Below are 27,015 nucleotides of genomic sequence, written 5' to 3'. Positions count from 1 at the left end.
CCTCGCCCTAGAAGTAAAGCCCAACATATCTAGCTTCTTTGAAAAATTATAAGATTTGATTTTGCGATTTTTATTACCGGTGGCGTAAATACCTTAATAACTCCGAAAAATGACAAAACAGAAAATTGAAAATTGGAAATTTCTGAAAATCGAAAGTTCATAAATCGAAAAATAAAAAATCTTAAGAAAAGTTTAAAAATTGAAATCTTTAAAATCGAAAAATCGAGAACTCGGAAAATCAGACAATCGAAAAGTAAAAAAAATTGAAAAATCGAGAAACTGAAGAATAGATTTGAAAATTTGAGAAATCGAAAAGAACAAATATTTAAAAGTTTAGTGAAATAACTGAAAAATTGAAAAACTGAACATCCAAAAGAACCAAAATTGAAAATTCGAATATCTGAAAATCGAAAGTTCAAAATTTCGACAACTGAAAATTTGAAAAATCGAAAAGTCAAAAAATCGAAAAATCAAAAAACCAAGAAATAGAGAAATCGAACCATCTAAGACTTGAAAAATTGAAACATCGAGAAATCAAAACATCAAAACGTCGAAAAATCAAGACATCGACAAATCGAAATGTCTAAAATTAAAATATTGAAAAAGTGTTGAAAAGTTGAAAAATCGAAAACTTCAAAAATCTAATAATCGAAAAACTTTAAAGGCTGAAAAACCGAGAAGTCGAGAAATGGAAAATTGGAAAAATCGAAGAAATGATATCCATTAAGAAATCAAAAAAACTGAAAAAAACAAAAATTAAAAGATCGAAAGACTGAAAATCAAAAAAACGAGAAATCTATAAGCGAGAAATCGAAAAAAGATGAAAAATTGATGTCAAAAAATTGAAGAACTGAGATTCTAAAAATGCAAAAATCGAGAAATCGAGAAGTCGCGAAACCGAAACATAGAAAAATTGACAAATCTAAAAGTCGTAAAGTCGAGAAACCGAAAAGTCGAAAATTCAAAAAATCTGAAAAACAATTAATCGAAAAATCAAAAATTTAGAAACCAAATATTGAAATATTGAAAAATCAAAAAGATTTAAAAATAAAAAAAATGAAATATTGATAAATCGTACAACTCAAATATAAAAAAATTAAAAAATCGAAAAACTGAAGAATGGAATAGAAAATTTGAGAAATTGAAAAGTAAAAAAACTGAAGAATGTAATGTAAAAATTGAAAATTCTAAAATCCGAAAAAGCAAAATTCGAATTGAAAACTAATAAAATCAAAAAATCGAAAAATTGAAGAATGGAAAATTTGAAAATCGAAAAAACAAAAATTGAAAATTCGAATATCGGAAAATCGAAAGTTAAAAATTTCGACAATTGAAAATTTCAAAAAAATCGAAAAGCCGGAAAATCGAAAAATCAAAAAACCGAGAAATCAACAAAATCGAAACATCCAAAATTAAAATATTGGAAAAAAAAAAAAAAACTTCCAAAATTGAAGTGCTGAAAAGTTGAGAAATCGAAAAATTGAAAAATCAAAAATTAAAATATCAAAAATTTGAAGAATTGAAAAATTGAAAAATCCCAAGATTCAAATTTCGAAAAATTGATGAATCCATAAATCGAAAAATTGAAAAATAGAAAAAAAAGAAAACCGGGAGAAAAATTGAAAAATCTAAAAACTGAACCAGTAAAAAACTGAGATGTCATTAAATCGAAAATTCGAAAAGTCGAAAAATCAAAAAATCGAAAAATTAAAAAATCAAAAACCTGAAAAATTGAAAAATTGAAGAACTGAAAATGGAAAAACGAAAAATCAAGAACTCGAGAAAACGAAACTTTGAAAAATTAAGGAATCCGAAAATGGGGAAATAAAAGTATCGAAAAATTGAAAAATCTAAACGTCGAAAAATCGGAAAGTTGAAAATTCTAAAAATTAAAAAAAAAACAATCGAAAAATCAAAAATTTAGAAACCAAAAATTGAAATATTGAAAAATTTAAAACTTGAAAAATTGAAAAATCGTAAAACTGAAAAATTGTAAAACTGAAACATCAAAAAATAGAGAAATCGAAAATTAAAAAAATGGAAAATTCCAAAATTTGAAAAATCGAGAAATTGAAAAATTGTAAAATAGGAGGCTTGCAAATTCAAGTATCGAAAATTGACTCGTGAAATCTAAAAATTGAAAAGTAAAATAACCCAAAAATCGAAAATTTGAAGAATGGAAAAAAGTTCATAAATCGAAAAAATAAAAAAATCTTCCGGAAAGTCTAAAAATTGAAAACTTCAAAATTGAAAGATCGAGAACTCGAAAAATTAGACAATCGAAAAGTAAAAAAATTGAAAAATCGAGAAACTGAAGAATGGATTTGAAAATTTGAGAAATCGAAAAGTTAAAAAATTGAAAAGTTTAAAAACTGAAGAATGAAAAAATTGAAAATTCGAAATTCCGAAAAATCAAAAATCGATAAACCGAAAAATAGGATTGGAAATTCAAGTATCGAAAATTGAAAACTCGTAAAAAGAAAAAAACATAAAAATGAAATAACTGGAAAATTGAAAAACTGAAAATCGAAAAGAACCAAAATTGAAAATCGAAAGTTCAAAATTTCGACAATTGAAAATTTGAAGAATTGAAAAGCCAAAAAATCGAAAAATCAAGAAACCGATAAATAGAGAAATCGAAACATCGAAGACTTGAAAAATTGAAACAACGAGAAATCAAAACATCAAAACGTCGAAAAATCGAGAAATCGACAAATCGAAATGTCTAAAATTAAAATATCGAAAAATTAAAAAAAAAACCCTAATATAATTGAAGTGTTGAAAAGTTGAAAAATCGAAAACTTCAAAAATCTAATAATCGAAAAACTTCAAAGGATAAAAAACCGAGAAGTCGAAAAAATCGTAAAACTGAAACATTAAAAAATGGAAAATTCGAAAATTTGAAAAATCGAGAAACTGAAAAATCGAGAAATTGAAAAATTGTAAAATACGAGAATTGAAAATTCAAGTATCGAAAATTGAAATCTCGTGAAATCTAAAAATTGAAAAGTAAAATAACTCAAAAATCGAAAATTCGAAGAATGGAAAAACTGAAAAACGAACGAACGAAAATTGAAAATTCGAATATCGAAAAATCGAAAGTTCGAAATTTCGACAATTGAAAATTTGAAAAATCGAAAAGACGGAAAATCAAAAAACCGAGAAATAGAAAAATCGAAACATCAAAAACTTGAAAATCGACAAATCCAAATGTCCAAAATTAAAATATCGAACAATAAAAAAAAACTCCCAAAATTAAAGTGTTGAAAACTTGAGAAATCAAAAACTTTAAACGTTGATAAACCGAGAAGTCGAGAAATGGAAATTTAAAAAATCTAAAAATTGAAATGTGTATTAAAAAATAGAAAAAAATGTGAACAACCAAAAATTAAAAGATCGAAAAATTGAAAAATCAAAAACCGAAAAATCGAAAATTTAAAAAGTCAAAAATTAAAATATCAAAAATTTAAAGAATTTCAAATTTCGAAAAATTGAAAAATCCAGAATTTGAAAACCGAAGAAAAATTGAAGAATCTAAAAACTGAAACATGGAAAAACTGAAAAATCAAAAACCTGAAAATCGAAAAATCGGGAAGTCGAGAAACCGAAACGTCGAAAAATTGAGAAATCAGAAAATGGGAAATAAAAAAAATCGAAAATTTGAAAAAGTCGAAAAGACGGGAAATCGAAAATTCTGGAATTAAAAAAATCTAAAAATCAATTAATCGAAAAATAAAAAAATTAGAAACCAAGAATAAAAAAATTGGTCTAAAGAGTTTAGACAGTACTTCCCTCGCTGTCGGAAACTTGACGACTGCATGCCTAATGTGTTTTTTTTCTCATTACATTTTTGTAGTGGGAATTTAAAAAAAAATTGCGATGACGTCATCAACATTTTTGCAAGGACACGTATATCAGTTGGGATAGATGTTGTGTAATACTAAGAATAAAATTATTATATTCTCAAATTTTCGGGAAAATGAATTGGGTCGTTTTGAATATTGATTTGTAATAATCAATAAAATAACGAAACAATTTACTCACGTATACGTATCAGAGGCAACTGAAAATCGTGTATGTATAAACATTCTTAATTTAAGATGACAGGCGTAACAGCATACGTGAGAGTCAAACAGAGAAACTGTAAACAAAACGACCATCGGTTTTATTGCTTCGACTTCCGCTTATTATATAAAACATTGGGTTTTATTTTAATTCTTGACGGTGAAATTCACAATTGGTTGATTATAAACATGTCTATTTCACATTCGCGGAACCAAGTGAGCGCATAAAACAAATGCAGGTCTGTAATGTTAAAGTCGATGTAAATAAGCGTGCTACCCTTATGTTTCAACCGAGTTTTTCCTTTAACAAATTTTGTGTCTACCAAATTGGGTTGGCTGGGGTGTAATACTAATAATAAGTGTTGCCTTTAATTTAATCAATAAAATAAATTGACTTCATTAATTTTTTTGAACCACCTCTTAAGAAAATCTAAAAAATATGATATCATTCCATAAATCACAAGTACAAACTCATCATATTTTTTGCATTTTAGATAGGATTTATTCAGCAAAATTTAAGGGTGACGTCATCAATTTTTTTAAGAGGGATGAACAAATACATTTTGAACAAAAGTTTACCATGCTTATAATAACTTTAAAATATTCCCAAGATTTCAAAGCGTTCGGTTTTGTAATTCCTGATTAAATCGATAAAATAAATTCACGCCTTCATTAATTTTTTTGAGTCACCTTGCATATGCAAATCCAAAAATATGAATGGAATGATAAATCACAAGTACAGACTCATCATATTTTGTACATTTTAGATATGATTTATTCGGCAAACTTTCGAGCTGACGTCATCAAATTTTTGGAGGGGATAAGCAAATATATTTTGACTAAACATTTATTATGCTCTTTATGACCTTAAAACATCTGCAAGATTTCAGAGCATTCGGTTTTGTAGTTCCTGATTAAATCAATAAAATATATTTACGCATTCATTAATTTTTTTGAGTCACCCTGTATATGCAAATCCAAAAAATATGAATGGAGTGATAGATCACAAGTACAGACTCATCATATTTTGTGCATTTTAGATATGATTTATTCCACAAACTTTTGAGCTGACGTCATCAAGTTTTTGGAGGGGATAAGCAAATATTTTTTGACTAAAGATTTATGATGCTCTTTATAGCCTTAAAACATCTGCAACATTTCAAAGCATTCTGGTTAGCAGATTAAAAATTAAATTTCAAAATGTTGTTTTATAATTTTGATTTTTTTTCCAAAAATCTGGACGTTTCGGGTGAAAAGTCGATTCAGAGTTGTAAACTACATGTGTAGGACTATGTTATTTTATACAATTGAAAACCCATTTACTATGTACAATTTTGAAGTGACGTCATCGCATTAGTGGTGGGGATGATTAGACAAATTTTGGTTAGCGTTTTACCATCTACATGATATTCTTAATATAAGTACAAAATTTCACAACAATCGGTCGAGTACTTTCGGAGATTATCTGTCTAATAAAAATCCGGGACAACAGACGGACAGACGGACAGACGGACGGACAGACAGACAGACGGACGGACAGACGGACAGACGGACGGACAGACGGACAGACGGACAGACGGACGGACAGACGGACAAACGGACAGACGGACAGACAGACGGAAATGGGAGACCTATTTCTTCGTCTTCTAGGGGTCATGAAAGATCGAGAAAACGTAAAAGTAGAGAGTCGGCCGACGGACTCGATTACAATACTTCCTTTGCTTACGCTCGGGAAGTAAAAATGGAAAAATCGAAAATTTGGAAAATCGAAAACTTGAAAAATTGAAAAATCGAAAATCTAAAAATCGAAAACTCGAGAAATCGAGTAAGTGAGAAATCGAAACAACGAAAAACTGAGAAATCGGAAAATAAGTATATCGAAAAATTGACAAAACTAAAAGTCGAAAAGTCGAAAAATCAAAAAGTCCAGAATTCAAAAAATTTAAAAATCAATTAATCGAAATATAAAAAATTTAGAAACCAAAAATTGAAATATTGAAAAATCAAAAACATTTAAAAATTGAAAAATTCAAAAACCGAAAAAATGAAAAATCGTGAAACCGAAATATCGAAGAATAAAGAAACCGAAAAATAAAGTAAAGCGAAAATCGAAAATTTGGAAAATCGAGAAATTGAAAAATTGTATAATCGAAGAATTGAAAAATCGAATAATTTTAAAATTAAACAACAGAAAAATACCAACATTGAAAAATCGACAAATTGAGAAATCGAAACATCGAAAAGCCAAAAAATTGAGAAAACGAAAAATTGTACAATTTTGATTTTTTACCAAAAAAATCTCGATGTCTTAGACTAAAATTCAACACGGATTCATGTTACTTTTTGACATTCAAATAACATCTATTCAACAAAATTGTAAAATGATATTAATTCTTGGAAGGGGGGTTTCATGAACGAATACATTTTTTATTAACGATTTACCTACTACTTTTACGATAAACCTTTATAAGATTTCAGAACTTTCGCCTTTGCAGTTTGAAAGATAAATTAGAAAACGTTTTATTTTAAAAAAATGTTGAGATTTAGAAATTGGAGACCTATTTTTTCATACTTTAGAGGTCATGATACGTTGAGAAAGTAGCCAAATTCTAGTTGACACCGACTAGGTCTAATTCCAATCTGGGTACGTACCCGACTTTTGTACCACCCTAGTGTTAAAAGTGTGGATTTTAAAAACTTTGAGATATCAATGTTTGAAAAATTGTCAACTCTAAGCAAAATTAAAAAAAAAATCGTTAACGCGTAAAACCAGCATACATACCTTCAGTAATTTAACATAGTCATCATTCGTAAAATCCATATCTTTTTATAGCAATAGAACAACTTTTTTATCACTTGAGAGTATTCCCTTTTCAGTTGTGATAACAGCGGAAATAGCTAAATATATAAAATGCGGCGTCAGCACCGTAAAAACAACCTGAATGAACCGATCTTTCGCCGAGATGAAATCCGCAATCATCATCCTCATACTCATCGTCTTGGTTGCAGCTGCACCAAAGGTAAAAATCGAAATGTTAGTACCTCGTTCAACATCTAAACCTCCAGAGAACCAAACTGGGTTATCGCAACTTATACAAAGAACCGGTCGTACCTATCGTGGATAAGCCAAACCCTAGAATTATCGGAGGCCAGGAAGCCGTCCCTCACTCTATCCCCTATCAAGCTTTCATCGAAATATACACGTATGAAGACGGGTGGTACTGCGGTGGTTCTCTTTTAACTCCAAACTACGTGGTAACGGCTGCACATTGCGGTCTTGAGTAAGTTTCTACCCGATTAATCAACTCTCTACTATTTTCGTGTTTAGTGGTGAAGAAGCCTATGTAACTCTAGGAGCCCACAATATTATAAATTATGAAGATACACAAATTGAAGATCACACTACAGACATCACAATCCATGCAGAGTACGACGGAGAGAAATTCATTAATGATATTGGGGTGATACGTCTGTCACAACCGGTTACTCTAACTGAAGCTATCACGACAGTTAAGTTGCCTGCAGCTGATGCTGGGGATTTTTCTAAAACAACTGGGAGAGCTAGCGGCTGGGGTGTCACGGTTGGTAGTAGTACCGACTTATCGGAAGTACTTATGTACGTTGACTTGGAAGTAATTACTAAAGAAAAATGCGAAGAAGGCTTCGGGGACTTGCTTGATGGTCCACTTCTTGATTCAATCGTGTGTACTTCTGGACAAGACAATACGGGAGTTTGTAGTGGCGATTCTGGTGGACCGTTGATTGTTGATGGTACTCTTGTTGGTATTACGTCGTTTGGCGTTCGTGATTGTCCATTTGGGTACCCCTCAGCGTACACAAGGGTTACAAGCTTTCTTGATTGGTTAGCTGAGAACAGTGATGTTACTTTGCAATAAAAATAAAAATGTTTTTTCTTTGATAGTTTTGATTAACAAATTCTGAAGTTGTGTGTTCTAATGTAATATTGCATCAGCTATAATCACTCAGGTACTACAAAGATGAGTACCGTGTATTATTAAACAGTTGCAAAAATTTCACCATTTTGTTATCTTTGTTCATGTATCTATAGTCTACACTATCAACTCTTCAAAAGTTTTCGATCACCATCAAGTTACAAAAAACTGGTGATAAGCAGCTGGAATAGATACATATATAAGGCCAAAGTCACTACCAAATCATAGTCTTTAAAATGAAGTCTGCAGTCATATTGTTGGTGGTAGCCACATTGGCATGGGGGGCTCCTAAGGTATATCCAAAACATAACAATCACAAAATTTATTAATTAAATTCCAGACCGGTAAACTAAGCTTTCGCAATCTATACAAAGAAACCGTCGTACCAATAGTCAACCATCCAAACCCTAGAATCATCGGAGGACAAGAAGCAGTTCCCCATTCCATTCCATACCAAGTTTTTCTTGAAATATACAACACAACTAGTGGATGGTACTGCGGTGGTTCCCTTTTGACACCTAACTATATCGTGACTGCTGGACATTGCGGTGCTGGGTAAATTGTTCACCTTTATTTTGTCTTCGATACATTTTTTTTTCAGGGCTCGTCAAGCTTACATAATTTTAGGCGCCCACAAACCCCTAGCTTACGAAGACACTCAGTTACAAATAGTTAGTTCGAATGTCATAGTCCACGAAGATTACGATGGCGAAATCGGAAACGACATCGCTGTTATTGGTCTTCCAGAAACTATAACTTTGACTGATGCCATTGGTACCATCGGGTTACCGAGTGCCGATTCGGGTGATTTTGCTGGACAAATCGCAAGGGCTAGTGGATGGGGATTCATTTATGGTCATGGACCGACTCTTTCCGACGTACTCAATTATGTCGATTTAGAAATTATTACGAACGAAGAGTGTGAAGAAGTTTTTGGAACGTTGGATGACACGATTTTGTGTACTTCTGGGGATAACAACACGAGTACTTGTAGCGGAGATTCAGGAGGTCCTTTAGTTATTGATGGCAGTCTCGTTGGTATTACTTCGTTTGGTGTGCAGTACTGTCCAGGGGGTTACCCTGCTGCATTTACAAGGGTTACCACGTTTCTTGAGTGGTTGGCAACAAACACCGATGTAAAAATATAAAATTTTACTTTAGTTAAATGTTAGTATCGCAACGTATAGTTCCATGAAGTTACATCAGATGTTTCAGCATATATTCTACAAATAAACACTACAATAACGGAATCTATCAATATTTTCCCTGATAAGCCAAATTAACTTTATTATCTCAAAACAATACTTTGTTGTGAAACTTTGTCATATTTTCTCAAAATCGAAACCAACAAACTTTATTTAATGAATCACCTGTCTTGAGTACCTGAAATTTAATAACCAAATCAAAAACTGATAACACAACTCGTATAAATTGCAACACACACAGATTGTATTATTTTGTTGTCAAAATGAAACTCGTTGTAATTTTAACCACAGTGGTCTTGGTTTCGGCCGTTCCAAAGGTGAGTTAAAACCTAAATACGCCTGCTTGCTTACCAGATTTCAGCCCTCTAGACTAGGCTTCCGCAACATATACAAAAACCCTATTAAAACTCTTCACCCAGATGTTAAAACTCCGAGAATAATTGGTGGACATGAGGTAACCCCTCACTCTATTCCTTACTCAGCTTTCTTAGAACTTTACTCCGGTAATGATGGTTGGTACTGCGGTGGTTCCCTCATTTCTGAAAACTATGTGGTAACTTCCGCGCATTGCACCTACAGGTGAGTACCATCGGTACAACCACAAATAAAATTATCGAAAATAGTACGCAGAGTCCTGTTGAAGCAACTATCATTTTGGGGGCACATCGACCTTTTGATCTCGAAGATTCTCAAGTTGAACTAGTCAGTACTGAAATCACCATTCACGAAAACTACGACAATGAAGAAATCGTCAATGATATAGCGGTGATCAAGCTTCCAACTCCTGTTGAATTCAACAATTACATTGACCCTATTGCTTTGCCAAGTTTCAGCGACGCGGATAACGACTATGAGAATGCTCTGGTTACTGCGAGCGGCTGGGGATTGACTGATGGTCATGGTACTACCGTTTCAGAAGTTTTAAATTTTGTTCAACTAACGGTTATATCTAACTTGGATTGTCAAACTTATTTTGGTACTTTAGAGTCATCCATTTTGTGTACTTCTGGTTTGCAGAATAGCGGAGTTTGTAATGGCGATGGTGGAGGTCCTCTGGTTACCGATCAGGTACTAATTGGAATTGTTTCGTTCACGGTACCATACTGTCTTGATGGATATCCTTCAGCGTTTACTAGAGTTACGAGCTTTCTTGATTGGTTAGGAGAAAACACTGATGTTATAATTGAATAAGTTTGTTTGTATTTGACAAAAAATAAAATTTTGAAGACAAAAAACATGACTGAAATCTTTTGATAATAACCCAATATAAACTCACTTCTGCTCTAAGTTTAGCTTGACTTTTTAATATGAAAGTATTTTTGGCACTACAATAATAGGTTGGCAAGGGAAGAAAGCTAAGCCGCTCTGTAGTCTAGTGGTCAAGGCGCCTGCCCGGCAAGCGGGACATGACCGACCCCTAATTCACCTTTTTGAAATTTTGAAAATAATTTCATCAGACTGAATAAATTTTGAACAATGACGAAAACCGCTACTCATTTCCTTAATTATTTTTGCTAAAAGTGGTTATCACTTGAAGTATTCATCTTGTAAAAACAGACGATAACAATCCAATATAAACTAATCTGTTCTTTAAACGTGTAGTTTCAAATCTTTCCACTATGAGAGTGTTTCTGGCAATTTGTGTAGCACTGACAGGGGTTGCAGTTTCGGCCGCACCACAAGTGAGTACTCGGTACCGGAGTCGATATGCCAAAGCCTTAGAAAGTACTCACAATGCACCCAAACCACGAATCGACGGTGGCCAAGAGGCAGTTCCTCATTCCTTCCCTTACCAAGTCTTCGTCGAACTTTACTACAGCCCCAGTTATGGTACTTACTGCGGAGGAGTGCTCATTTCAGCAAATTACGTACTCACCGCAGCACACTGCATTGACAGGTAAATTGTTATCAGAACGCAAACAACAACAAACACTCGACAAATTCTAGTATTTATATCGCTTATGTTATATTGGGAGCTCATAACCTCAAACAAACAGAAAACACTGCAGTACTCAGGATCAGCGAAGAGATGAAACCACATGAAAACTTCAGCGTTTTCTACTATCCGAATGATATAGCTTTGATCAAACTATCAGAAAGCGTGGAATTTACAGATGCTATTCAACCAGTGGCTTTACCAAAACGAAGCGATGTAGACAATACTTTTGTGGATGCTGTTGGTACTATTAGTGGCTGGGGCGCGACTGACTATGTAGACGATTCGATGTCTAGTGTACTGAATTATGTTAATGTTAAGGTAATCACAAATAGGAGTTGTCGTTTGGTGTTTGGTGGTTTGGTTGTTGACAGCATGGTGTGCACTTCGGGTTTAAACCACGCCAGCACTTGTCTGGGGGACAATGGTGGGCCTCTTGTTGTCAATGGTGTTTTAGTTGGTATTGCTTCGTACTACTCTGAGGGGTGTGGTGATCTTGAAGCACCGTCAGGGTTTACAAGAGTGACAAGTTTCTTGGACTGGATTGAGGAAAATAGTGATGTTGTAATTGAATAAGCTATTTCTTTATAGTATTGTTATTAAACTAAGTAGTAGAAGTGCCATAGTCTTTCTTTTTCGACATGTTGTTGAGTGTGACTGACCGCTACTTCACCTTTTGTTATCATTTCGAGTATTCGTTTCGTGAATACGATAACCATCTAATATGAACTCATTCATCATTTAAGTGTTTTGTTTCGTATTTTTCCAAGATGAGAGTGTTTCTGGTTATTTGTTTCGCACTAATAACTATAAAGACCACCCACAATGCATTAGAAACACGAATCGACGGTGGTCAAGAAGCCATTCCCCATTCCATCCCATATCAAGTGTTTCTTCAAGTGTTTACCACTAGCACAGGATGGTACTGTGGAGGAGTACTAATTTCAGCGAATTATGTCCTCACAGCAGCACAATGCATTCACTCGTAAGTTATCGCTTATCACAATACAAACAACAATGGACACTCGACAATGTTTCAGTACCAACATCGCTTATGTGTTCTTAGGAGTTCACAATCTAACACAACAAGAAGACACACACGTATTCAAAATTAGCAATGAACTGATTATACATCAAAATTTTAATATTTCCAACTGGTCGAATGACATAGCTCTTATCAAACTACCAGAAAGTGTGGAATTTACGGATGCCATTCAACCAGTGGCTTTACCAAGACGGAGCGACGTAGACAATTATTTTGTGGGTGCTATTGGTATTGCCAGTGGATGGGGCTTGACTGATTTTCAGGAAGATTATCTTTCTGATGTTTTAAATTATGTCGAAGTGAAGGTAATCACAAACAGGGACTGTCATTTTCAAGATGGTGAGTCGGTTGTTGATAGCATGTTGTGCACTTCTGGTTTAAACCACAGAAGTACCTGTATCGGGGACAATGGTGGGCCTCTGGTTGTAGATGGTGTTTTCATTGGTATCATTTTTTATCACCCAGAGTTATGTGGCGATTCTGAAGCACCATCAATATATACAAGAATCACGAGTTTTTTAAACTGGATTGAAGAAAATAGTGACGTTATAATTGGATGAGTTGCATTAAAAGAATAGAATAACAGCTTTTTAATTTTAAACCTTCGTTTCATTGTTTCATCTCATCTATCAAGATTGATTTCAAAATCCCAAATACGTAAAACCAGGAAACGAATTAACGACAAGAATTAATAAAATTAGATTTCTTATGATAAAACAAACACAAGGACCTATCAATGGATTTAAGATTAAAGTAAACATTAAAAAAAATTAATCAGCACCTGTCATTTTTACGTATTAGATATTTATCCCCGGATTAAGCCTTCTGTCGAGATAAAAACATTCCACTGACCGAATATAAATATCAGAACTCTTTTTCTACACTCCCAGTTCCGGCACCATGAAAGTCGTCGTCATTGTTCTAGCTCTGGCAGCCGCAGTTTCGGCGGGCATTCAACACATTAAGGTAAAAAATTCACACTTGTCTTTACACTTACTTTAAAATCTCGTTCAGGTTGTCGATCCTTTCGTCGAGAATTTAAAATGGGAACCCAACCCCCGAATTGTCAACGGTCAAGAAGCTATCCCTCATTCTCTCCCCTACATGGTTTACATTCTATTTATGGCTTCCGGTTCTGCGTGGATGTGTGGTGGTGCTCTTCTTTCTGAAAATTATGTCCTAACAGCAGCTCATTGCGCAAACGGGTGAGTTTAGTCTTCTTTTGTCTTAATATATGTGTCAAACCCTTTTTTTTTTAGAGCCGAAACCACGTACGTGACTCTCGGTGCCCACAACACCTCAGCTAGAGAAGACACCCAAATCAGACTAACCGTTCCCGCTGCAAATCTTAAACTTCACGAAGAATACGTTTCAAGCGATATAGCGAATGACATAGCAGTCATCAAACTTCCGTCTCCTGTTAGTTTTACCGAGGCCATTCAAACTGTTCGTTTGCCGTCGAAAGCTGATGTCGTAGACGACTTTGTAGGTGCTGTGGCCACTGCCAGTGGTTGGGGTTTGACAGATGGTACGTCAACTACTGCTTCCCAAGTACTTAATTACGTAAATATGGACGTTATTTCAACCGCGGAATGTCGGCTGTACCTTGGACCAACAGTACCCGATAAAAGTGTATGTACTTCGGGATTGGACCAAACTAGTGTTTGTCTGGGAGATTCGGGCAGTCCTCTTGTTACGGAAGGTGTGGTCATTGGAGTGTCTGCGTTCGTGGCAAAAGGTTGTCTTTTGGGGTATCCGTCTGGATGGACGAGGGTTACGGATTATTTGGACTGGATAGCGGCAAATACAGATGTTAAAATTGCCTGTTTGTGAAAAGGCTTTGCCTAAATAAAGATTGTCGTTCATCGACCTACCTTAAATATAACTTGTGATTTCTACTAGTACTATCAATAAGCTTTGACTTTGTATATAAATGAGGACACAAAATAATAATAAATTAATGTTAATTTTAATTTTATTAAGTGAATACTTTCATTGAATAGTCATGCAATCACAACATCAGAATTCTCAAGAATCCAGTCAATGTAACTACTGACTCTTGTGTATCCTGAGGGATACCCAGGAATGCACAAAATCGCCCAAAATGAACTAACCCCAATCAACTTATAGTCAGCCACTAGTGGTCCTCCTACATCTCCTCTGCAAACCCCCACACCCTCATCGCCACTAGTACAAATCCCCGTAGTATCAATATAAGGGAAAAAACTCTTCTTGCATTCCGTATTTTTAATAACCTTGGCATCAAAGTACTTCAATACTGTGGAGTCTGTGGTGTCATCCCCACCGTTCGTCAGTCCCCATCCACTAGCTCTACCAACGTGACCCTCAAAAGTTTCTGCATCATCTAAATCGACTCGGTTTGGTAAAGTTATAGGTTGGATGTAGTCGTTGAATGGTATTTCGTACTCCGTTTTAAGCAGAGCAATGTCGTTCCTAAGATATGAAGCATCGTTACCGCTGTAGTCTGGATGAATAAGAATGTCCCTCGTTATGTATGTTATTTGGTCAGGGCCGACTTCTGAAGTGTCGTGGACACCTAGGTTGATTTCAACTTGCACACCTCTAAAAAAGGGGTAAAGACGGATGATAGTTAGAAGATGGTTCTTACCCCTCGAGGCAACGACCAGAAGTTAGAATGTAGTGGTTGGATATGACGGAACCACTGCATGCCCATATGGTGGTGGTACCAGTAATTACCAGATGAGCTTGATAGGGGATGGAATGAGGGATCGCGGTTTTACCACCTATTATTCTAGGTGATGGTTTGGTTCTATTAGTACCATTATCTTCGAGAGGACGGTTCTGCTTGAAGTAGGTGTTAGTGGTGTTTTAGAAACGTGTTCACTTACCTCTGGGAAAGATGCTACAAGAGCAACTAAAGCTGCGAATAGTACGACTGTCTTCATTTTGTTTGATTTTTAGTTCTGACGGAACTACTACGGCTTTTATACAGACTTTTTTCGTGTTATCAAGTTATTCTTCCCAATATTTTCTTAGTGTTGCATCAGGTACTTTTGACGTAATCTTGACTTGTCAGAGTGTTTTTGTAATCTAATAAACGCTAGACGAAGTACCTAAATGCATTACTTGGCACTATTTTAATCTTTAATAAGTACTATTTTCAGCAAGTTTTAATTTTACAATGAAAGTAAAACCTACATTTTTATACATTTTTGTTGTACTGACTACCATTGTTCAGGTTGTTGAGATTGCGAAGATTTAAAAAAATATGTACATATGTAAAGTGTTTGACTTGAATTAATTGTTAATAGTACGTCAAACTAGTACTTGTAAGATGCAAGAAATTAAACACTAGAGAATCTAGAAAAAATTACAAGGAAGCTCTCTTTTTTTAGAGGGTACCTCATTTGCCAAAATCAGTTTTATCTTAGTAGGAACTAGCCCCGCCCACCCGCCCTCTCTTTTCTTGCAGGATATCTCATCTGCTAAAATCAGTTTTATCGTAGCTGATACTAAGCCCGCCCGCCCACCCTCTATTTTCTTAGAGGCTATATCATTTGCCAAAATCGATCTTAGATTAGCAGGTACTAACCTCGCTCACCCATCCTCTATTTTCTTAGATGGACTCATTTGCCAAAGTCAGTCTTATCATAAGCAGGTACTAGCCCCGCCCACCCACCCTCTTTTTTCTTAGAGGCTATGTCATTTGCCAAAATCAGTCTTATCCTAGCTAGAACTGCCAACATAAGATTGATTTTGGCAAATGAGATCCCTCTAAGAAAATAGAGACCGGGTGGGCGGTATTAGTACCATCTAGTCTAAGATCGATTTTGGCAAATGACATACCCTCTAAGAAAAGAGACGGTTGGTGGGCGGGGTTAGTACCTGCTAATCTAAGATCGATTTTAGGAAATGACATACCCTCTAAGAAAAGAAAGGGTTGGTGGGCGGGGCTAACAGCTCCTAAGAAAAAACTGATTTTGGCAAATAACATCCCCTCTAAGAAAAGAGAGGGTGGGTGGGCGGGGCTAGTACCTGCTAGGACAAGACTGATTTTGTCAAATGACATCCCTCTAAGAAAATAGAGGGCAGGTGGGCGGGATTAGTACCTGCTAATCAAAGATCGATTTTCGCAAATAACATACCCTCTAAGAAAAGAAGGGGTGAGTGGGCGGGGCTAGTACCTGCTGAGATAAAACTGACTTTAGCAGGTACTAACCCCGCCCACCCGTCCTCTATTTGCTTAGAGGGAATGCCATTTGCCAAAATCGATCTTAGATTAACAGGTACTAACCCCGCTCACCCGCCCTCTATTTTCTTATAGGGATGTCATTTGCCAAAATCAGTCTTATCTCAGCCAGGAGCAGATCCAGGGGGGGGGGGGGCAATGGGTCAATTGCAACTGACACATGACCGAGGTACTTTATTTTGACAAATTTCAAAATTTTGAAATCGCTGTTCATTTTGTAAATACAGTACCTACAATCTCTATAATCCGAATTCACGATTATCCGAACATCCAGTAATCCGAACAAAAACTTCTTTAATCCGAACAAAAACTCTGCAATCCGAACTGAACTTGGAAACACCCACCTACTTGGAAAAATGAGTCAAGATCTTTCTACATAAAATATGTTGTATGGAATAGTTTGAAATTTTTAAAAATTGCCACATTTCAATGCACTGGATTATTTAACTAATTCTGTAAAAAAGGTTGAAGTTATCGAAGAAGTGAGGCCCAAGAAAAGGTATTTAGGTAGTTAAATTTCGAAAATCGTCGAAAATGGGTCGAAATTTGCATGAGGAACATTTCATTTTTGAAAAAGTTTCCTAAAAATTCTGAAAAAATTCAGGGATATATGTAGGTATATTCCAACGTGCTGATTCCAAAAATATAGCATGTTAATGGTAACCGAGCAATATTTTCGAAAATTCGGTGTGAAATTCGAATTTTTCGAAATTTTTTAAAAATTGCCATAAGTATTTCAACTGGACGAATCTGGAAAAATGGTTTAAGTTATCGAAGAAATGAAGCCAGAAGTGACTTCTGATGTCCAAAATGTATTTAGTTAAATTTCGAAAATCATCGAGAATACATAATGGAAAATTTCACTTTTGAAAAATTCATCTAAAAAATTCTGAAAAAATTCAGGGTATACTCGTAGATCCCGGCGTGTTGATTCCAAAAAGATAGCGTGTTTATGGTCACGGAGTAATATTTTTTTAGAATGTATCTATTGTCCATTGTTGCTTAAGAATTCTTTAATTTTGTTTGAAAAAATTGAGGTTTATTTCTTGAAGTTTGTTTTCAACTGTGTATGAAGTTGTTATTCAATTTCCTTTCAGATTTTTGGGAAAATCGCTGATCCGAACAAATCGTTAATCCAAACACATCTTTTTCCAAATTAATTCGGATTATCGAGGTTCTACTGTAGACTATACATGTAACGAAAACAACCAAATGTCACCCATGTTATGTGAAAAAGAGTATACCTACTAGTTAAAATTTTTTTGTTTAGGACGAATTCTTGGGAGACAGGTAAAACACACAAAAATTGCCCTCCCCTAAACGAAATCCTGTATCCGCGCCTGATCTTAGCAGGTACTAGCCCCGCCCACCCATCCTCTCTTTTCTTAGAGGGTTTATCATTTGCCAAAATCAGTGTGATCCTAGCTAGGAGCTGCCAAGAAAAGACTGATTTTGGCAAATGAGATCCCTCTAAGAACATAGAGGACGGGTGGGCGGGATTAGTGCCTTTTAATCTAAGATCGATTTTGGCAAATGACATACCCTATAAGAAAAGAAAGGGTGGGTGGGCGGGGCTAGCAGCTGCTAAGATAAAACTGATTTTAGCAGGTACTATCCGCGCCCACCCGTCCTCTATTTTCTTAGAAGGTACGTCATTTGCCAAAATCGATCTTAGATTAGCAGGTACTAACCCCGCTCACCTACCCTCTCTTTTCTGAGAAGGTATCTCATTGGCCAAAATCAGTCTTCTCTTAGCAGCTACTAGCCCCACCCACCCCCCTGTCTTTTCTTAAAGGGTACGTCATTTGCCAAAATCAGTTTTATCTTAGCTGATGACTAACTTTTACAAAAAAATTAACAAAGTTTGGAAAAATTACGAGCTTACTTTTAAGCACAAGGCAGGAATCTTGAACATCTTCTCCAGTGGTTACCTAGTTGGTTATGCTTTAATGGATTTTTCATTTGTTGGTTTTGTTTTTGTTTGTAATTTATAAATGTCTTATAGAGAAGTAAGGATTTTAAACTCCACCCTCTTGGCTGATGATGAATAAAAAAAATCATCACAATTGAGACAGGGTGGGAGGGCGGGGCTTATATTTTGCTTTTTTTTTTCTTGATATACATAGTTTTCTTTTCGCAACAAGAAACTTAACACATTTAAAGAGGAAACTTGGATTTTGTAGTTACGCTCCGCCCTTGGGCCCGACAACGAATGGAAATTTATCACGATTGAGATCCAAACGGATGGGTGGGGCTTATCTTTTGGCACTGAAGAATATTTTTCATATGGTAATTCTTGTAGAAAAACACGGATTTTGAAATTAAGCTCCGCCCCCTGGCTCACGACCAACAATTGTGTTTCTATTTTTTGGTTGTTCAATTTCTCTTTTTGCGATCATTCAATTTTTCGATTTATAGATTTTTTTTTTATTTCGAATTTTACAATATGTCACTTCGATTTTTCAACTATTTTGATTTCTCAGTTGCTGGATTTTTCAATTTCTCGATCTTTAGATAATTCGATTTCTTAATGTTTCAGTTTTTGAATTTTTCGATATTTCGATTTCTCGTTTCCTTGACATTTTTGTAAATTTTTCGGTTTCCCAATTTTTCTTCATTTCAGTTTTGGAATTCTTCAGTCTATCGATTTCTGGAATTTTTGATGTTTTACAATTTTTTAATTTCTTGATTTATCGAGATTTCGATTGTTCAGTTTCTCGATTTTTCCATTTTTCAAATCTTTCGCTTTTTTTTAATTTTAAATTTTTCGATGTTTCAATTTCTCGATCTTTTAATTGTCGATGTTTCAAAGTCTTTGAATTTTTCGGTATTTATTTTGTATTATATATTTTATTTATTCCAGTTTTGGAATGTTCCACTCTTCTTAAATTTTTCGATTTTTCGATATTTCACTGTTGGCATTATTTTATGAAATTTTTTATCTTTTTTTTTTTTAAGAATAATAATAATAATAATATTTATTAAACGGAGCGATTGTTCTCCTTTATCATGTAAATACAGAAAATAAATACAATTACTTATAACTGACATCGATTTCATCACAAATGTACAGTATACAATATACAACATAAATAACGTAACATACCATTAAACAAAAAATATATAACACATTACAACAAAATTATCCTGCACTTAAAGTGTTTCGTACCAAATTTTTAAAACGGTGCATAGAAGTGGTCACAAATGGGTCGATGTCATATTTATTAATAATTTTGATCTACTAATTCGAGACCGACTGGTATTCATACCATAATAATTTAAAAAGTTAATAATTTCGAAAGTTACTCAGACATTTTGTTTTTTTGGTTACTTTCTGCCACATTTCTTTGAAATTTCAATTACTTTTCAAGAAACACTAAAATAAAACATCTCCATTTTTGGGATATTTTGAAAATTTGATTTTGAGTTAGAAAATTTTGAACATCTTAATCTGGACCATATATCTCGGAATTTTTCAATACTTTGATAAAATTTTTGATTTTTTTCCGAGCATTTTGGAAAATTATCGAAAGACAAATTTTGTTAATTTAGACTTCCAGAAGTCATTTTCAGCCACATTTTTCAATATTTCAACGACTTCCATAGTCACCAAAATGACATGACTATTTTGGGATATTTTAAAAATTTAATATCGAAACAGAAAATTTTCAAATTCTTGACCTGGTTCCATAAACAGCTACGTTTTTCGAATCAACTCGTCGATGTCTACAATTTTCCATAATTTTTTTGGGGACTTTTATCCAACTTTGCCAAAATCCTAATTTTACAGTACTTAACTTCGAGTTTTTGATTTTTGACTATTTTGGTTTCTCAGTTGTTGGATTTTTGAGTTTCTTGATTTTTTGATATTTCAATTTCTCGATTTTTCAGTTTTTCGATTCTTCAATTTTCCGATTTTTCAATTTTTGATATTGTTTCAATTTTGGCTTTTAGATTTATCGATTTCTCGAATTTTCGATTTTTTCAGTTCTTTGATATTTTTCAATTTTTCGATTTAGTTAATTTTTCATTTTTGGATTTTTTGATGTTTTGATTTGTGGTTAATCGATTTTAAAAATTATTCCACTTTTCGAATTTTAGATTTGTCGACCTCACAATTTTTTTAGTTCTTGATTAATCGAGATTTCGGTGTTTCGATATTTTGAATGTTCAGTTTTGATTACTCAATTTTTCGATTTGTTGATTTTTTGATTTTCGATGTTTCAGTCTTTAAATTTTTAGGTCTTTATTTTATATTATATATTTTCTTTATTCCAGTTTTGGAATTTCTCATTCCTTTTATTCTTAGATTTTTCGATTTTTCAATTTCTCGATTTTCAATGTTTCGATTATTCAATTTTTCGATATTTCAGTGTGGACATTGTTTTTATGAAATTTTGTATGTTGTCTAAACAATTTCAAAAATTATCCAACATTTTTTTGTTCTGGATATTTTTCTTTCACATTTAATGCACAATCACTGGTTGTTATAGTTATTTCCTAAAAAAATAAAAGGTATAGACATTCTTGTATTCTACGGACTGTAACGCACCAGAAATACGATTCTGTTTTCAATGTAGTTACCATCAAACTAATTGTATTGATAAATCAAATTCACAAACAAAATCTCATTAACTTTTGATAAGTGGCTTCGAATACGAACACTTAATTAGACCCCAGATAGTCACCCTGTGTTCAGTATTTAATTAATAGACGCTGTCAAAGCGCCAAAAACGCTATTGATTATTGACTGCTTAATTCCTTTAATTCTAGTCGAAATAATCACGGGTTTCCGCAGCTACTAATTATCTACTTAGATACAATTAGGTTAATTTTACTCACACAAAAAAGACATTTCTGACCCTTAAAAGCGGCTGTAAGTAAATACGTCGGGGACTCAACGAGTGACCACTGAAGACACCATGAGAATCACCGTCAACGTAAAAATATAAATTTACAAACAATCAATTTTTATTCGTTCTTTTAGGACTACAACCTCTGTGACTCTTTCGCACTCGAAAAAAAGCTCCTCCTACTGGCAGGTTTCTACCCCAATAGAGAGAAAAAGTACCTGCGCCTCTACTACTTAAGCGCTTTTATTAATTTGGTCATCTCGTATGGACAACTCGTCACCATGGTCATTCAAATGGTGTTAGACCGAAGCGACCTCTTGAAACTCACCGAATCCCTTCTTTACTTTTTCACTCACTTTACTTTCATCTGTAAACTATTAAACTTCCAGTGCTACTTCAACGAATTAAAGAAAATCGAAGACTTTCTAACAGATCCAGCATTTTACGGATTTTCTTCGACACAGTTGGAAATTATCAAAATAAAAATACGTTCTTGCGACACCATCGCAAACATCTTCAGGGTTTGTTGCTCGTGTACCATCACGTTTTACTCAATGGTGCCTTTTATTGACGCAACCAGAAAAGGGGCGTTACCTTTACCAGGATGGTTTCCGTATGATATACAAAAGTACTACTCAGTGACGTTTTTTCTGCAAGTGGTGAGCGTTATTATCAGCGCTTATGGTAATACAGGCATTGATATTTTGACTTGGAAGTTGATATCAATAGCCTCGGCTCAGTTTGAAATTTTGAAACAAAATTTAGAAGAAATTGATTTTGAAAATGATTTTGACGAAACAAAGGAATTACTAGTGAAGTGTATAAACCACCATTTAAAAATCGTGGAGTAAGTTTATAGTGTGGTTAAGCACTGTTAACTGTGTGTTGTAGGTTAACCAAGAAAGTCCAAAATGCGTTTTCTAAAGGTATGTTTTTGCAACTGTTTTGCAGCATTGGTGTCATTTGTACCAATGGTTTTCAAATGGTACTGGTGGGTACTACATCGTTTTGTAAGCGCTATTTTAATAATGTGGTACTAAATAGGTACCCATTGCTAGCAGTCAGTTCGCCTTTTCAGTCTCCTACTTGTGTGGAATGACGTGTCAGATTGCCACATACTGTTGGTACGGCCATGACGTCATGACAACGGTAGTACTGTTACTCACCAAATCCTCGCCACATTATTTTTTTTAGAGTGATGAAATCGCCAGATCTCTCTACATGTCGAACTGGTACCAAGGTGACCACAGAATCCGCAAAATGTTGACAATATTTCTAGAAAATGTCAAAAAACCCATTCTTATCAAAGCCGGAAACTTTGTGACCTTATCTCTGGCAACACTAACGCAAATTCTGCGTTCAGCATACTCTTATTTTGCAGTTTTGCAACGTCTTTACAACGATGCATAGTAAAAACACAACTAAAATGTTGTAAAAATATTTATTAAAAAACACTTACAAAGTGAATAATTTAAACATAGTACCCTTTTATTTTCGTTTGCCTGCCATGGGGGTCCGTTCATCATAATTAACCGCAGGCAAATTCCTTCTAGGTCTCCTCTCTTCTTGGTCCAGAATTTTCTTTGGACTCCTCTTGCTCTCTTTGTTCTGCTTATTCATTCGTCGATTGTGTATTTCCATCATTGCCGCATTGTAACCCTCAAACTGGTTCACCGGACTCAAAACTCCGTTGACTTTTTCTTTCTTAGTTTGTGTTTTTTTCTTCTTTTCGGCTTCCTTTTCCTTTTTTCGCGCCCAAACCTCCTTCATGGCATCAGTCATATTGCTAATTTCGACCGGTTTTTCTTTAACTTCACGCTTTTTAACTGGCTTCATCTCCATGTCTGGTGCGACTTCTTCGTCTTGTTTCTTCTCCCGCTTTCTAACCGGTTTCTTCACTCCCATTTCATTTTGTTCAAGTTTTTGGTCGTCAGTTTCAGGTACTACACTTCTTCTCTTTCTAGCTGGAGTGTGGAATTCTAGAGGACCATTAACCGTGGCTCCGTTTTTTTTAATCTCTTGTTCGAATAAAGAGCGAATTTTTTTGTAGTCTGGTTTTTCGTCAAATGTGAGGTTGTTGACGTACTCTAGGTACTTCACGAGTACTCCTACAAAAAACTAATTTTATTAAAAATTAAAATTTTGAAAATTCTCACCTTCAGTCTTCTTTAAACAACTCTTTACAAACTGTGGAATGTTACCCATGCTAGTCTCTTTCTTCTGTTGGACTTCTTTAGGGTTGTCTAATTTGGACTCCCAAGGTAAAGGTCCACCCAACCACTGTATTAAATTGTAACCTAAGATTTCAAAGTCACCTCGTCGTGTGGGTACTAAAATGAGCTTTTTTAATGATGTAACTAACTAAAGGTTACCACGGTTACCTCCATGATGGGCGTCGCGGCTGAGATACTCTATTGTACCATCATGGGCCTTTTTAGGATTAGGCTTGAATTGTTTTTCTGTGGTAAATTTTGTTGCTAAACCAAAATCAACTAGATACATCTGATTTTTTGTTGTAGGGGAAGTCCCGAGCATGATGTTACCGCCTTTGATATCCGCATGGACGTAACCGAGTTCATGAATGTATTCCAAAACGTACGTCTAAGCAGACAAAAAAATTGTATCAGTGGTATTTGGTATCATCTCTGAATATTTATGATTCGTTCAAGATTATTCGCCGCTGCACTACCTGTCACTACAGATCGTCAACAATGAAGCAAGATTGAACGTTTTTACAGCTTTTTCATGTTTGTATATGTGACAAGTGAAAATGTAATATTGGTTTAAAATTAAATATTACAAGCATGTCATGGTCTACTACCCACTTATTTGCCTCTTTGATCAATCAAATTAAAAACTAATTTATTCTTAACCAATCAATATTACCGTGACCTCCATAAAACTGTCTCAACTTACAATCTGCCACGCCAACTGAAACACAGTGCTGAGTGGAAGCACCCCCTTATTTTCCGCCCTTAACTTATCAATATCAGTTCCAAATTTCTCCATAACAATAAACCTATACTTCATACTTCCAGCTTCATGTGAGCCAGATCCCAAATACACAGGCATTCCGAAAGTTTTCAGCTTATGTTTCTTCATAAAAGCATCAACTGAAAAATTAAATTAGAACTAATAACTCAAATTTCTAGCAACTCACCATCAGCTTGTTTTGCGTTCTTCATATAAAAGTGCATCTCGACGAACAAGGGACCGTTACCGTGGGGTTCCACTTTGACGACATAGGGGTATTTTGATCCTTTGGAAGAAGCTTCCTTGGCACAATAAATTTCCCCAAAGCCCCCTTTTCCAATTGACGATCCCAATATCCACTGCTTTTTGGCGATGTCTGTTAGGAGTTCTCCGGCTGGAAGTGGATCTGGCATTTTATACCCGTTGGTTGCTTTTTTACGGGGCTTCTTAGGGGCCTTTGCCATCTTTTAGGTTAGGTTAATTAACACAACAAAAATAATAAAATGTAAACACGACACATTGAATGCACATGATAAGCAAAACAAAACTACATGGGTGGTTTTTTTTTTGTTTGTTTAATTTTTCGGAATTGGGTAAAAAACTTGTGACGCAAACTGATAACCCGCGAAATCGGAAGAAGTCGGTTTGAAGCCGTTTGACAGATTTGACAGGTGGTTGAGGTGGCCCCACAGTAGGAAGTTATGCTGATTGCCTATGCATTTTTTTTTTACATTTTTAAGAACTAGACACACTTCCAGAGCTTAAATATTTTTTAAAAAACTCAAAATTTCCAAGTCAATATTAAACAGTTCTTTCTTCTTTCTTCACTTATGACGGCTGTTCGGATGTCGTTGTTGGCATGTTATGCAACCTACAATACACCTAAGCGGAGACTGTCAATTTTAAACATTACTAAACAAATTCTCAAAAAATTCAGGGCTATAGATCTTGACGTGCTAATTCCAAAAATATAGTGTGTTTAGGGTCACAGAGTAACATTTTCGAAATATTCGGAGTAAAATTCGAATTTTTTGAAATTTTTTCAAGAGGCGATTCTAGAAAAACGGTTGGAATTATCGAAGAAATGAGGGCGGAAGTGACTTCTGTCGCCCGAAATTTCCAAGAAAATGTACTTGGTTAAATTTCGAAAATCGTCAAAAATGGATCGACATTTGCATAACGGGGGAAAGTTTCATTTTCCAAAAAGTCATCTAAAAATTCTCAAAAAATTCAGAGTTATGGATCTTGACGTGCTGATTCCAAAAATATTGGGCGTTTAGGGTCACACAGCAATATTTTTGAGAAATTCGGAATAAAATTCAAATTTTTTTGAAATTTTTAAAAATTGCGATATTGCAACGGGTGATTTTGGAAAAACCGTTGGGGTTATCGAAGAAATGAGACCGGAAGTGACTTCTATGGCCGGTAATCTCCAAGAAAATGTATTAAGTTAAATTTCGAAAACGTTAAAAATGGGTCGAAAATTGCATAATGGGGGAAAATTTCATTTTCGAAAAAGTCGTTTGAAAATGCTCAAAAAATTCAGGGTTCTATATAGCGTGTTTAAAGTCACGGAACAATATTTTCGAAATATTTAAAATGAAATTCGAATGTTTTGATATTTTCAAAAATTAGGATATTTCAATGGCTGATTCTGGAAAAACTGTTGGATTTATCGAAGAAATGAGGTCGAAAGTGACTTCTGCGTTCTGAAATCTACCAGAAATGTATTTAGTTCAATTTCGAAAATTGTCGAAAAGGTCGAAATTTACATATAGGTACTTTGTAGAAAATTTCATTTTTGAAAAAGTCAACTAAAATTTCTCAAAAAATTCAGGTTTAGAGATCTCGACGTGCTGATTCCAAAATTATAGCCTGTTTATGGTCACAATATTTTCGAAATATTCCAAGTAAAATTTGAATTAATTGAAATTTTGCGATCTTTCAATAGAAGATTCGGGGAAAAACGGTTGGAGTTATCGAAGAAATGAGGCCGGAAGTAACTTCACGGTCCGAAATCTGCACGAAAATGTACTTAAATTTCGAAAATCGTCGAAAATAGGTCGTAATTTGCATAATTATTGTTAGCATATTGGAAAATTTCATTTTTGAAAAAGTCGTCTAAAAATTCTCAAAAAAATATGTTCTTCTGTCAAGTGGGTGTGGAAACTGGAAAATGGCGCAAAAATTAATAATAATTTCCTTTTTTATCTAGAAAATTTTTATAGAGAGCTATTTTGAGAAAACTGAAAAAACTTCCGAAGAAACGAAGCCGCAAATGACTTCTGGATATCGAAATCTACAAGAAAATGTCTTCAACTCTATTTTCTTGGAAGGTACATATGTCATTTGCCAAAATCAGTTTTATTTAAGGAAGTACTTGTCCCGCCCACCCGCCCTCTATTTTTTGGAAAATACGTCATTTGCCAAAATCAGTATTATCTTAGGAAGTACTAGCCCCGCCCATCCCCCTCTTTTCATTCTAACGACTAATTTTGTTTCTGTTCAGTATAAGATCATACATCTCATTCAGTTCGGATAAAATCAATCACTAATTTTGTTTCTGTTCAGTATAAGATCATACATCTCATTCAGTTCGGATAAAATCAATCACTGAAAAGGAGACAGGGTGGGTGGCCGGGGCAAAGTATGTTCTTCTGTCGAGTGGAGATGAAAACTAATAATAGAAACTGGGATGTGAAAAAAGTAAAAAAAAGCGCTAGTCGTAACAATTTTTTGTTCAAATACATTAGTC

General features: G+C 34.5%; 9 protein-coding genes across 10 annotated transcripts; 7 read left to right on the top strand and 2 right to left on the bottom strand.

Annotated features, from left to right (window-relative positions):
• The first annotated feature begins 6,995 nt into the window (after positions 1-6,995).
• LOC135140074 (brachyurin-like) lies at positions 6,996-7,981 on the top strand. Its single transcript, XM_064070477.1, has 3 exons — positions 6,996-7,084; positions 7,131-7,345; positions 7,393-7,981. Exons 1-3 carry the CDS (start codon positions 7,007-7,009, stop codon positions 7,958-7,960), a joined length of 861 nt encoding a protein of 286 aa, XP_063926547.1. The 5' UTR covers positions 6,996-7,006; the 3' UTR covers positions 7,961-7,981.
• A 252-nt stretch (positions 7,982-8,233) lies between these two features.
• On the top strand, positions 8,234-9,267 carry LOC135134684 (brachyurin-like). Its single transcript, XM_064063449.1, has 3 exons — positions 8,234-8,310; positions 8,358-8,572; positions 8,619-9,267. The coding sequence occupies exons 1-3, from the start codon at positions 8,254-8,256 to the stop codon at positions 9,163-9,165; spliced, it is 819 nt and encodes a 272-aa protein (XP_063919519.1). The 5' UTR covers positions 8,234-8,253; the 3' UTR covers positions 9,166-9,267.
• A 161-nt stretch (positions 9,268-9,428) lies between these two features.
• Positions 9,429-10,462, top strand: LOC135134676 (brachyurin-like). Its single transcript, XM_064063436.1, has 3 exons — positions 9,429-9,539; positions 9,584-9,801; positions 9,846-10,462. The coding sequence occupies exons 1-3, from the start codon at positions 9,486-9,488 to the stop codon at positions 10,411-10,413; spliced, it is 840 nt and encodes a 279-aa protein (XP_063919506.1). The 5' UTR covers positions 9,429-9,485; the 3' UTR covers positions 10,414-10,462.
• A 327-nt stretch (positions 10,463-10,789) lies between these two features.
• Positions 10,790-11,779, top strand: LOC135134667 (brachyurin-like). The gene is made up of 2 exons (XM_064063425.1): positions 10,790-11,119; positions 11,170-11,779. The coding sequence occupies exons 1-2, from the start codon at positions 10,842-10,844 to the stop codon at positions 11,732-11,734; spliced, it is 843 nt and encodes a 280-aa protein (XP_063919495.1). The 5' UTR covers positions 10,790-10,841; the 3' UTR covers positions 11,735-11,779.
• A 149-nt stretch (positions 11,780-11,928) lies between these two features.
• LOC135135656 (chymotrypsin-like) lies at positions 11,929-12,777 on the top strand. The gene is made up of 2 exons (XM_064064785.1): positions 11,929-12,143; positions 12,199-12,777. Exons 1-2 carry the CDS (start codon positions 11,929-11,931, stop codon positions 12,761-12,763), a joined length of 780 nt encoding a protein of 259 aa, XP_063920855.1. The 3' UTR covers positions 12,764-12,777.
• Positions 12,778-13,030: 253 nt separating this feature from the next.
• Positions 13,031-14,176, top strand: LOC135134661 (brachyurin-like). Its single transcript, XM_064063414.1, has 3 exons — positions 13,031-13,169; positions 13,218-13,408; positions 13,463-14,176. Exons 1-3 carry the CDS (start codon positions 13,104-13,106, stop codon positions 14,034-14,036), a joined length of 831 nt encoding a protein of 276 aa, XP_063919484.1. The 5' UTR covers positions 13,031-13,103; the 3' UTR covers positions 14,037-14,176.
• Positions 14,177-14,206: 30 nt separating this feature from the next.
• LOC135134655 (chymotrypsin-like) lies at positions 14,207-15,302 on the bottom strand. Of its 2 annotated transcripts, none has more exons than XM_064063391.1 (3): positions 15,074-15,302; positions 14,833-15,029; positions 14,207-14,786 (listed from the first exon to the last, which is right to left on the bottom strand). In XM_064063391.1, the coding sequence occupies exons 1-3, from the start codon at positions 15,128-15,130 to the stop codon at positions 14,207-14,209; spliced, it is 834 nt and encodes a 277-aa protein (XP_063919461.1). In that variant the 5' UTR covers positions 15,131-15,302. The 2 variants fall into 2 exon arrangements, with proteins under 2 accessions (XP_063919461.1, XP_063919469.1); XM_064063399.1 differs by having other exon boundaries at positions 14,833-15,026.
• A 58-nt stretch (positions 15,303-15,360) lies between these two features.
• Positions 15,361-22,701, top strand: LOC135135651 (putative odorant receptor 71a; the record flags this gene model as incomplete). Its single annotated transcript, XM_064064772.1, has 5 exons — positions 15,361-15,372; positions 21,422-22,134; positions 22,179-22,278; positions 22,332-22,436; positions 22,482-22,701. Coding segments are annotated over 5 exons (1,146 nt in total), but the record flags the coding sequence as incomplete, so codon positions are not given.
• Positions 22,702-22,716: 15 nt separating this feature from the next.
• LOC135139978 (serine/threonine-protein kinase VRK1-like) lies at positions 22,717-24,930 on the bottom strand. Its single transcript, XM_064070354.1, has 5 exons — positions 24,448-24,930; positions 24,204-24,400; positions 23,669-23,888; positions 23,444-23,617; positions 22,717-23,395 (listed from the first exon to the last, which is right to left on the bottom strand). Exons 1-5 carry the CDS (start codon positions 24,722-24,724, stop codon positions 22,776-22,778), a joined length of 1,488 nt encoding a protein of 495 aa, XP_063926424.1. The 5' UTR covers positions 24,725-24,930; the 3' UTR covers positions 22,717-22,775.
• Between the last annotated feature and the right edge of the window lie 2,085 nt (positions 24,931-27,015).

Source organism: Zophobas morio, unplaced genomic scaffold (genome assembly GCF_036711695.1).
Source record: "Zophobas morio isolate AGI-343-1 ecotype UQ-CSIRO unplaced genomic scaffold, CSIRO_AGI_Zmor_V1 ptg000004l, whole genome shotgun sequence".
Lineage (NCBI taxonomy): Eukaryota > Metazoa > Arthropoda > Insecta > Coleoptera > Tenebrionidae > Zophobas > Zophobas morio.
Note: the sequence above shows the minus strand (reverse complement) of the source record. Positions and strands in the feature narration are given on the sequence as shown.

What these genes read in the sequence shown, in the direction of transcription:
- LOC135140074 (XM_064070477.1), top strand. Translation starts at nt 7,007, where the DNA reads ATGAACCGATCTTTCGCCGAGATGAAATCCGCAATCATCATCCTCATA. An exon ending in TGGTTGCAGCTGCACCAAAG is followed by an intron (nt 7,085 to 7,130) that starts GTAAAAATCGAA and finishes CTAAACCTCCAG; the next exon opens with AGAACCAAACTGGGTTATCG. An exon ending in GCTGCACATTGCGGTCTTGA is followed by an intron (nt 7,346 to 7,392) that starts GTAAGTTTCTAC and finishes TTTCGTGTTTAG; the next exon opens with TGGTGAAGAAGCCTATGTAA.
- LOC135134684 (XM_064063449.1), top strand. Translation starts at nt 8,254, where the DNA reads ATGAAGTCTGCAGTCATATTGTTGGTGGTAGCCACATTGGCATGGGGG. An exon ending in TGGCATGGGGGGCTCCTAAG is followed by an intron (nt 8,311 to 8,357) that starts GTATATCCAAAA and finishes ATTAAATTCCAG; the next exon opens with ACCGGTAAACTAAGCTTTCG. An exon ending in GCTGGACATTGCGGTGCTGG is followed by an intron (nt 8,573 to 8,618) that starts GTAAATTGTTCA and finishes TTTTTTTTTCAG; the next exon opens with GGCTCGTCAAGCTTACATAA.
- LOC135134676 (XM_064063436.1), top strand. Translation starts at nt 9,486, where the DNA reads ATGAAACTCGTTGTAATTTTAACCACAGTGGTCTTGGTTTCGGCCGTT. An exon ending in TGGTTTCGGCCGTTCCAAAG is followed by an intron (nt 9,540 to 9,583) that starts GTGAGTTAAAAC and finishes ACCAGATTTCAG; the next exon opens with CCCTCTAGACTAGGCTTCCG. An exon ending in TCCGCGCATTGCACCTACAG is followed by an intron (nt 9,802 to 9,845) that starts GTGAGTACCATC and finishes TATCGAAAATAG; the next exon opens with TACGCAGAGTCCTGTTGAAG.
- LOC135134667 (XM_064063425.1), top strand. Translation starts at nt 10,842, where the DNA reads ATGAGAGTGTTTCTGGCAATTTGTGTAGCACTGACAGGGGTTGCAGTT. An exon ending in GCAGCACACTGCATTGACAG is followed by an intron (nt 11,120 to 11,169) that starts GTAAATTGTTAT and finishes GACAAATTCTAG; the next exon opens with TATTTATATCGCTTATGTTA.
- LOC135135656 (XM_064064785.1), top strand. Translation starts at nt 11,929, where the DNA reads ATGAGAGTGTTTCTGGTTATTTGTTTCGCACTAATAACTATAAAGACC. An exon ending in GCAGCACAATGCATTCACTC is followed by an intron (nt 12,144 to 12,198) that starts GTAAGTTATCGC and finishes ACAATGTTTCAG; the next exon opens with TACCAACATCGCTTATGTGT.
- LOC135134661 (XM_064063414.1), top strand. Translation starts at nt 13,104, where the DNA reads ATGAAAGTCGTCGTCATTGTTCTAGCTCTGGCAGCCGCAGTTTCGGCG. An exon ending in CGGGCATTCAACACATTAAG is followed by an intron (nt 13,170 to 13,217) that starts GTAAAAAATTCA and finishes AATCTCGTTCAG; the next exon opens with GTTGTCGATCCTTTCGTCGA. An exon ending in GCAGCTCATTGCGCAAACGG is followed by an intron (nt 13,409 to 13,462) that starts GTGAGTTTAGTC and finishes TTTTTTTTTTAG; the next exon opens with AGCCGAAACCACGTACGTGA.
- LOC135134655 (XM_064063391.1), bottom strand. Translation starts at nt 15,130, where the DNA reads ATGAAGACAGTCGTACTATTCGCAGCTTTAGTTGCTCTTGTAGCATCT. An exon ending in TTGTAGCATCTTTCCCAGAG is followed by an intron (nt 15,030 to 15,073) that starts GTAAGTGAACAC and finishes ACCTACTTCAAG; the next exon opens with CAGAACCGTCCTCTCGAAGA. An exon ending in TCTGGTCGTTGCCTCGAGGG is followed by an intron (nt 14,787 to 14,832) that starts GTAAGAACCATC and finishes CCCCTTTTTTAG; the next exon opens with AGGTGTGCAAGTTGAAATCA.
- LOC135139978 (XM_064070354.1), bottom strand. Translation starts at nt 24,724, where the DNA reads ATGGCAAAGGCCCCTAAGAAGCCCCGTAAAAAAGCAACCAACGGGTAT. An exon ending in TTCAGTTGGCGTGGCAGATT is followed by an intron (nt 23,889 to 24,203) that starts GTAAGTTGAGAC and finishes TTGTCTGCTTAG; the next exon opens with ACGTACGTTTTGGAATACAT. An exon ending in CCGCGACGCCCATCATGGAG is followed by an intron (nt 23,618 to 23,668) that starts GTAACCGTGGTA and finishes AGCTCATTTTAG; the next exon opens with TACCCACACGACGAGGTGAC.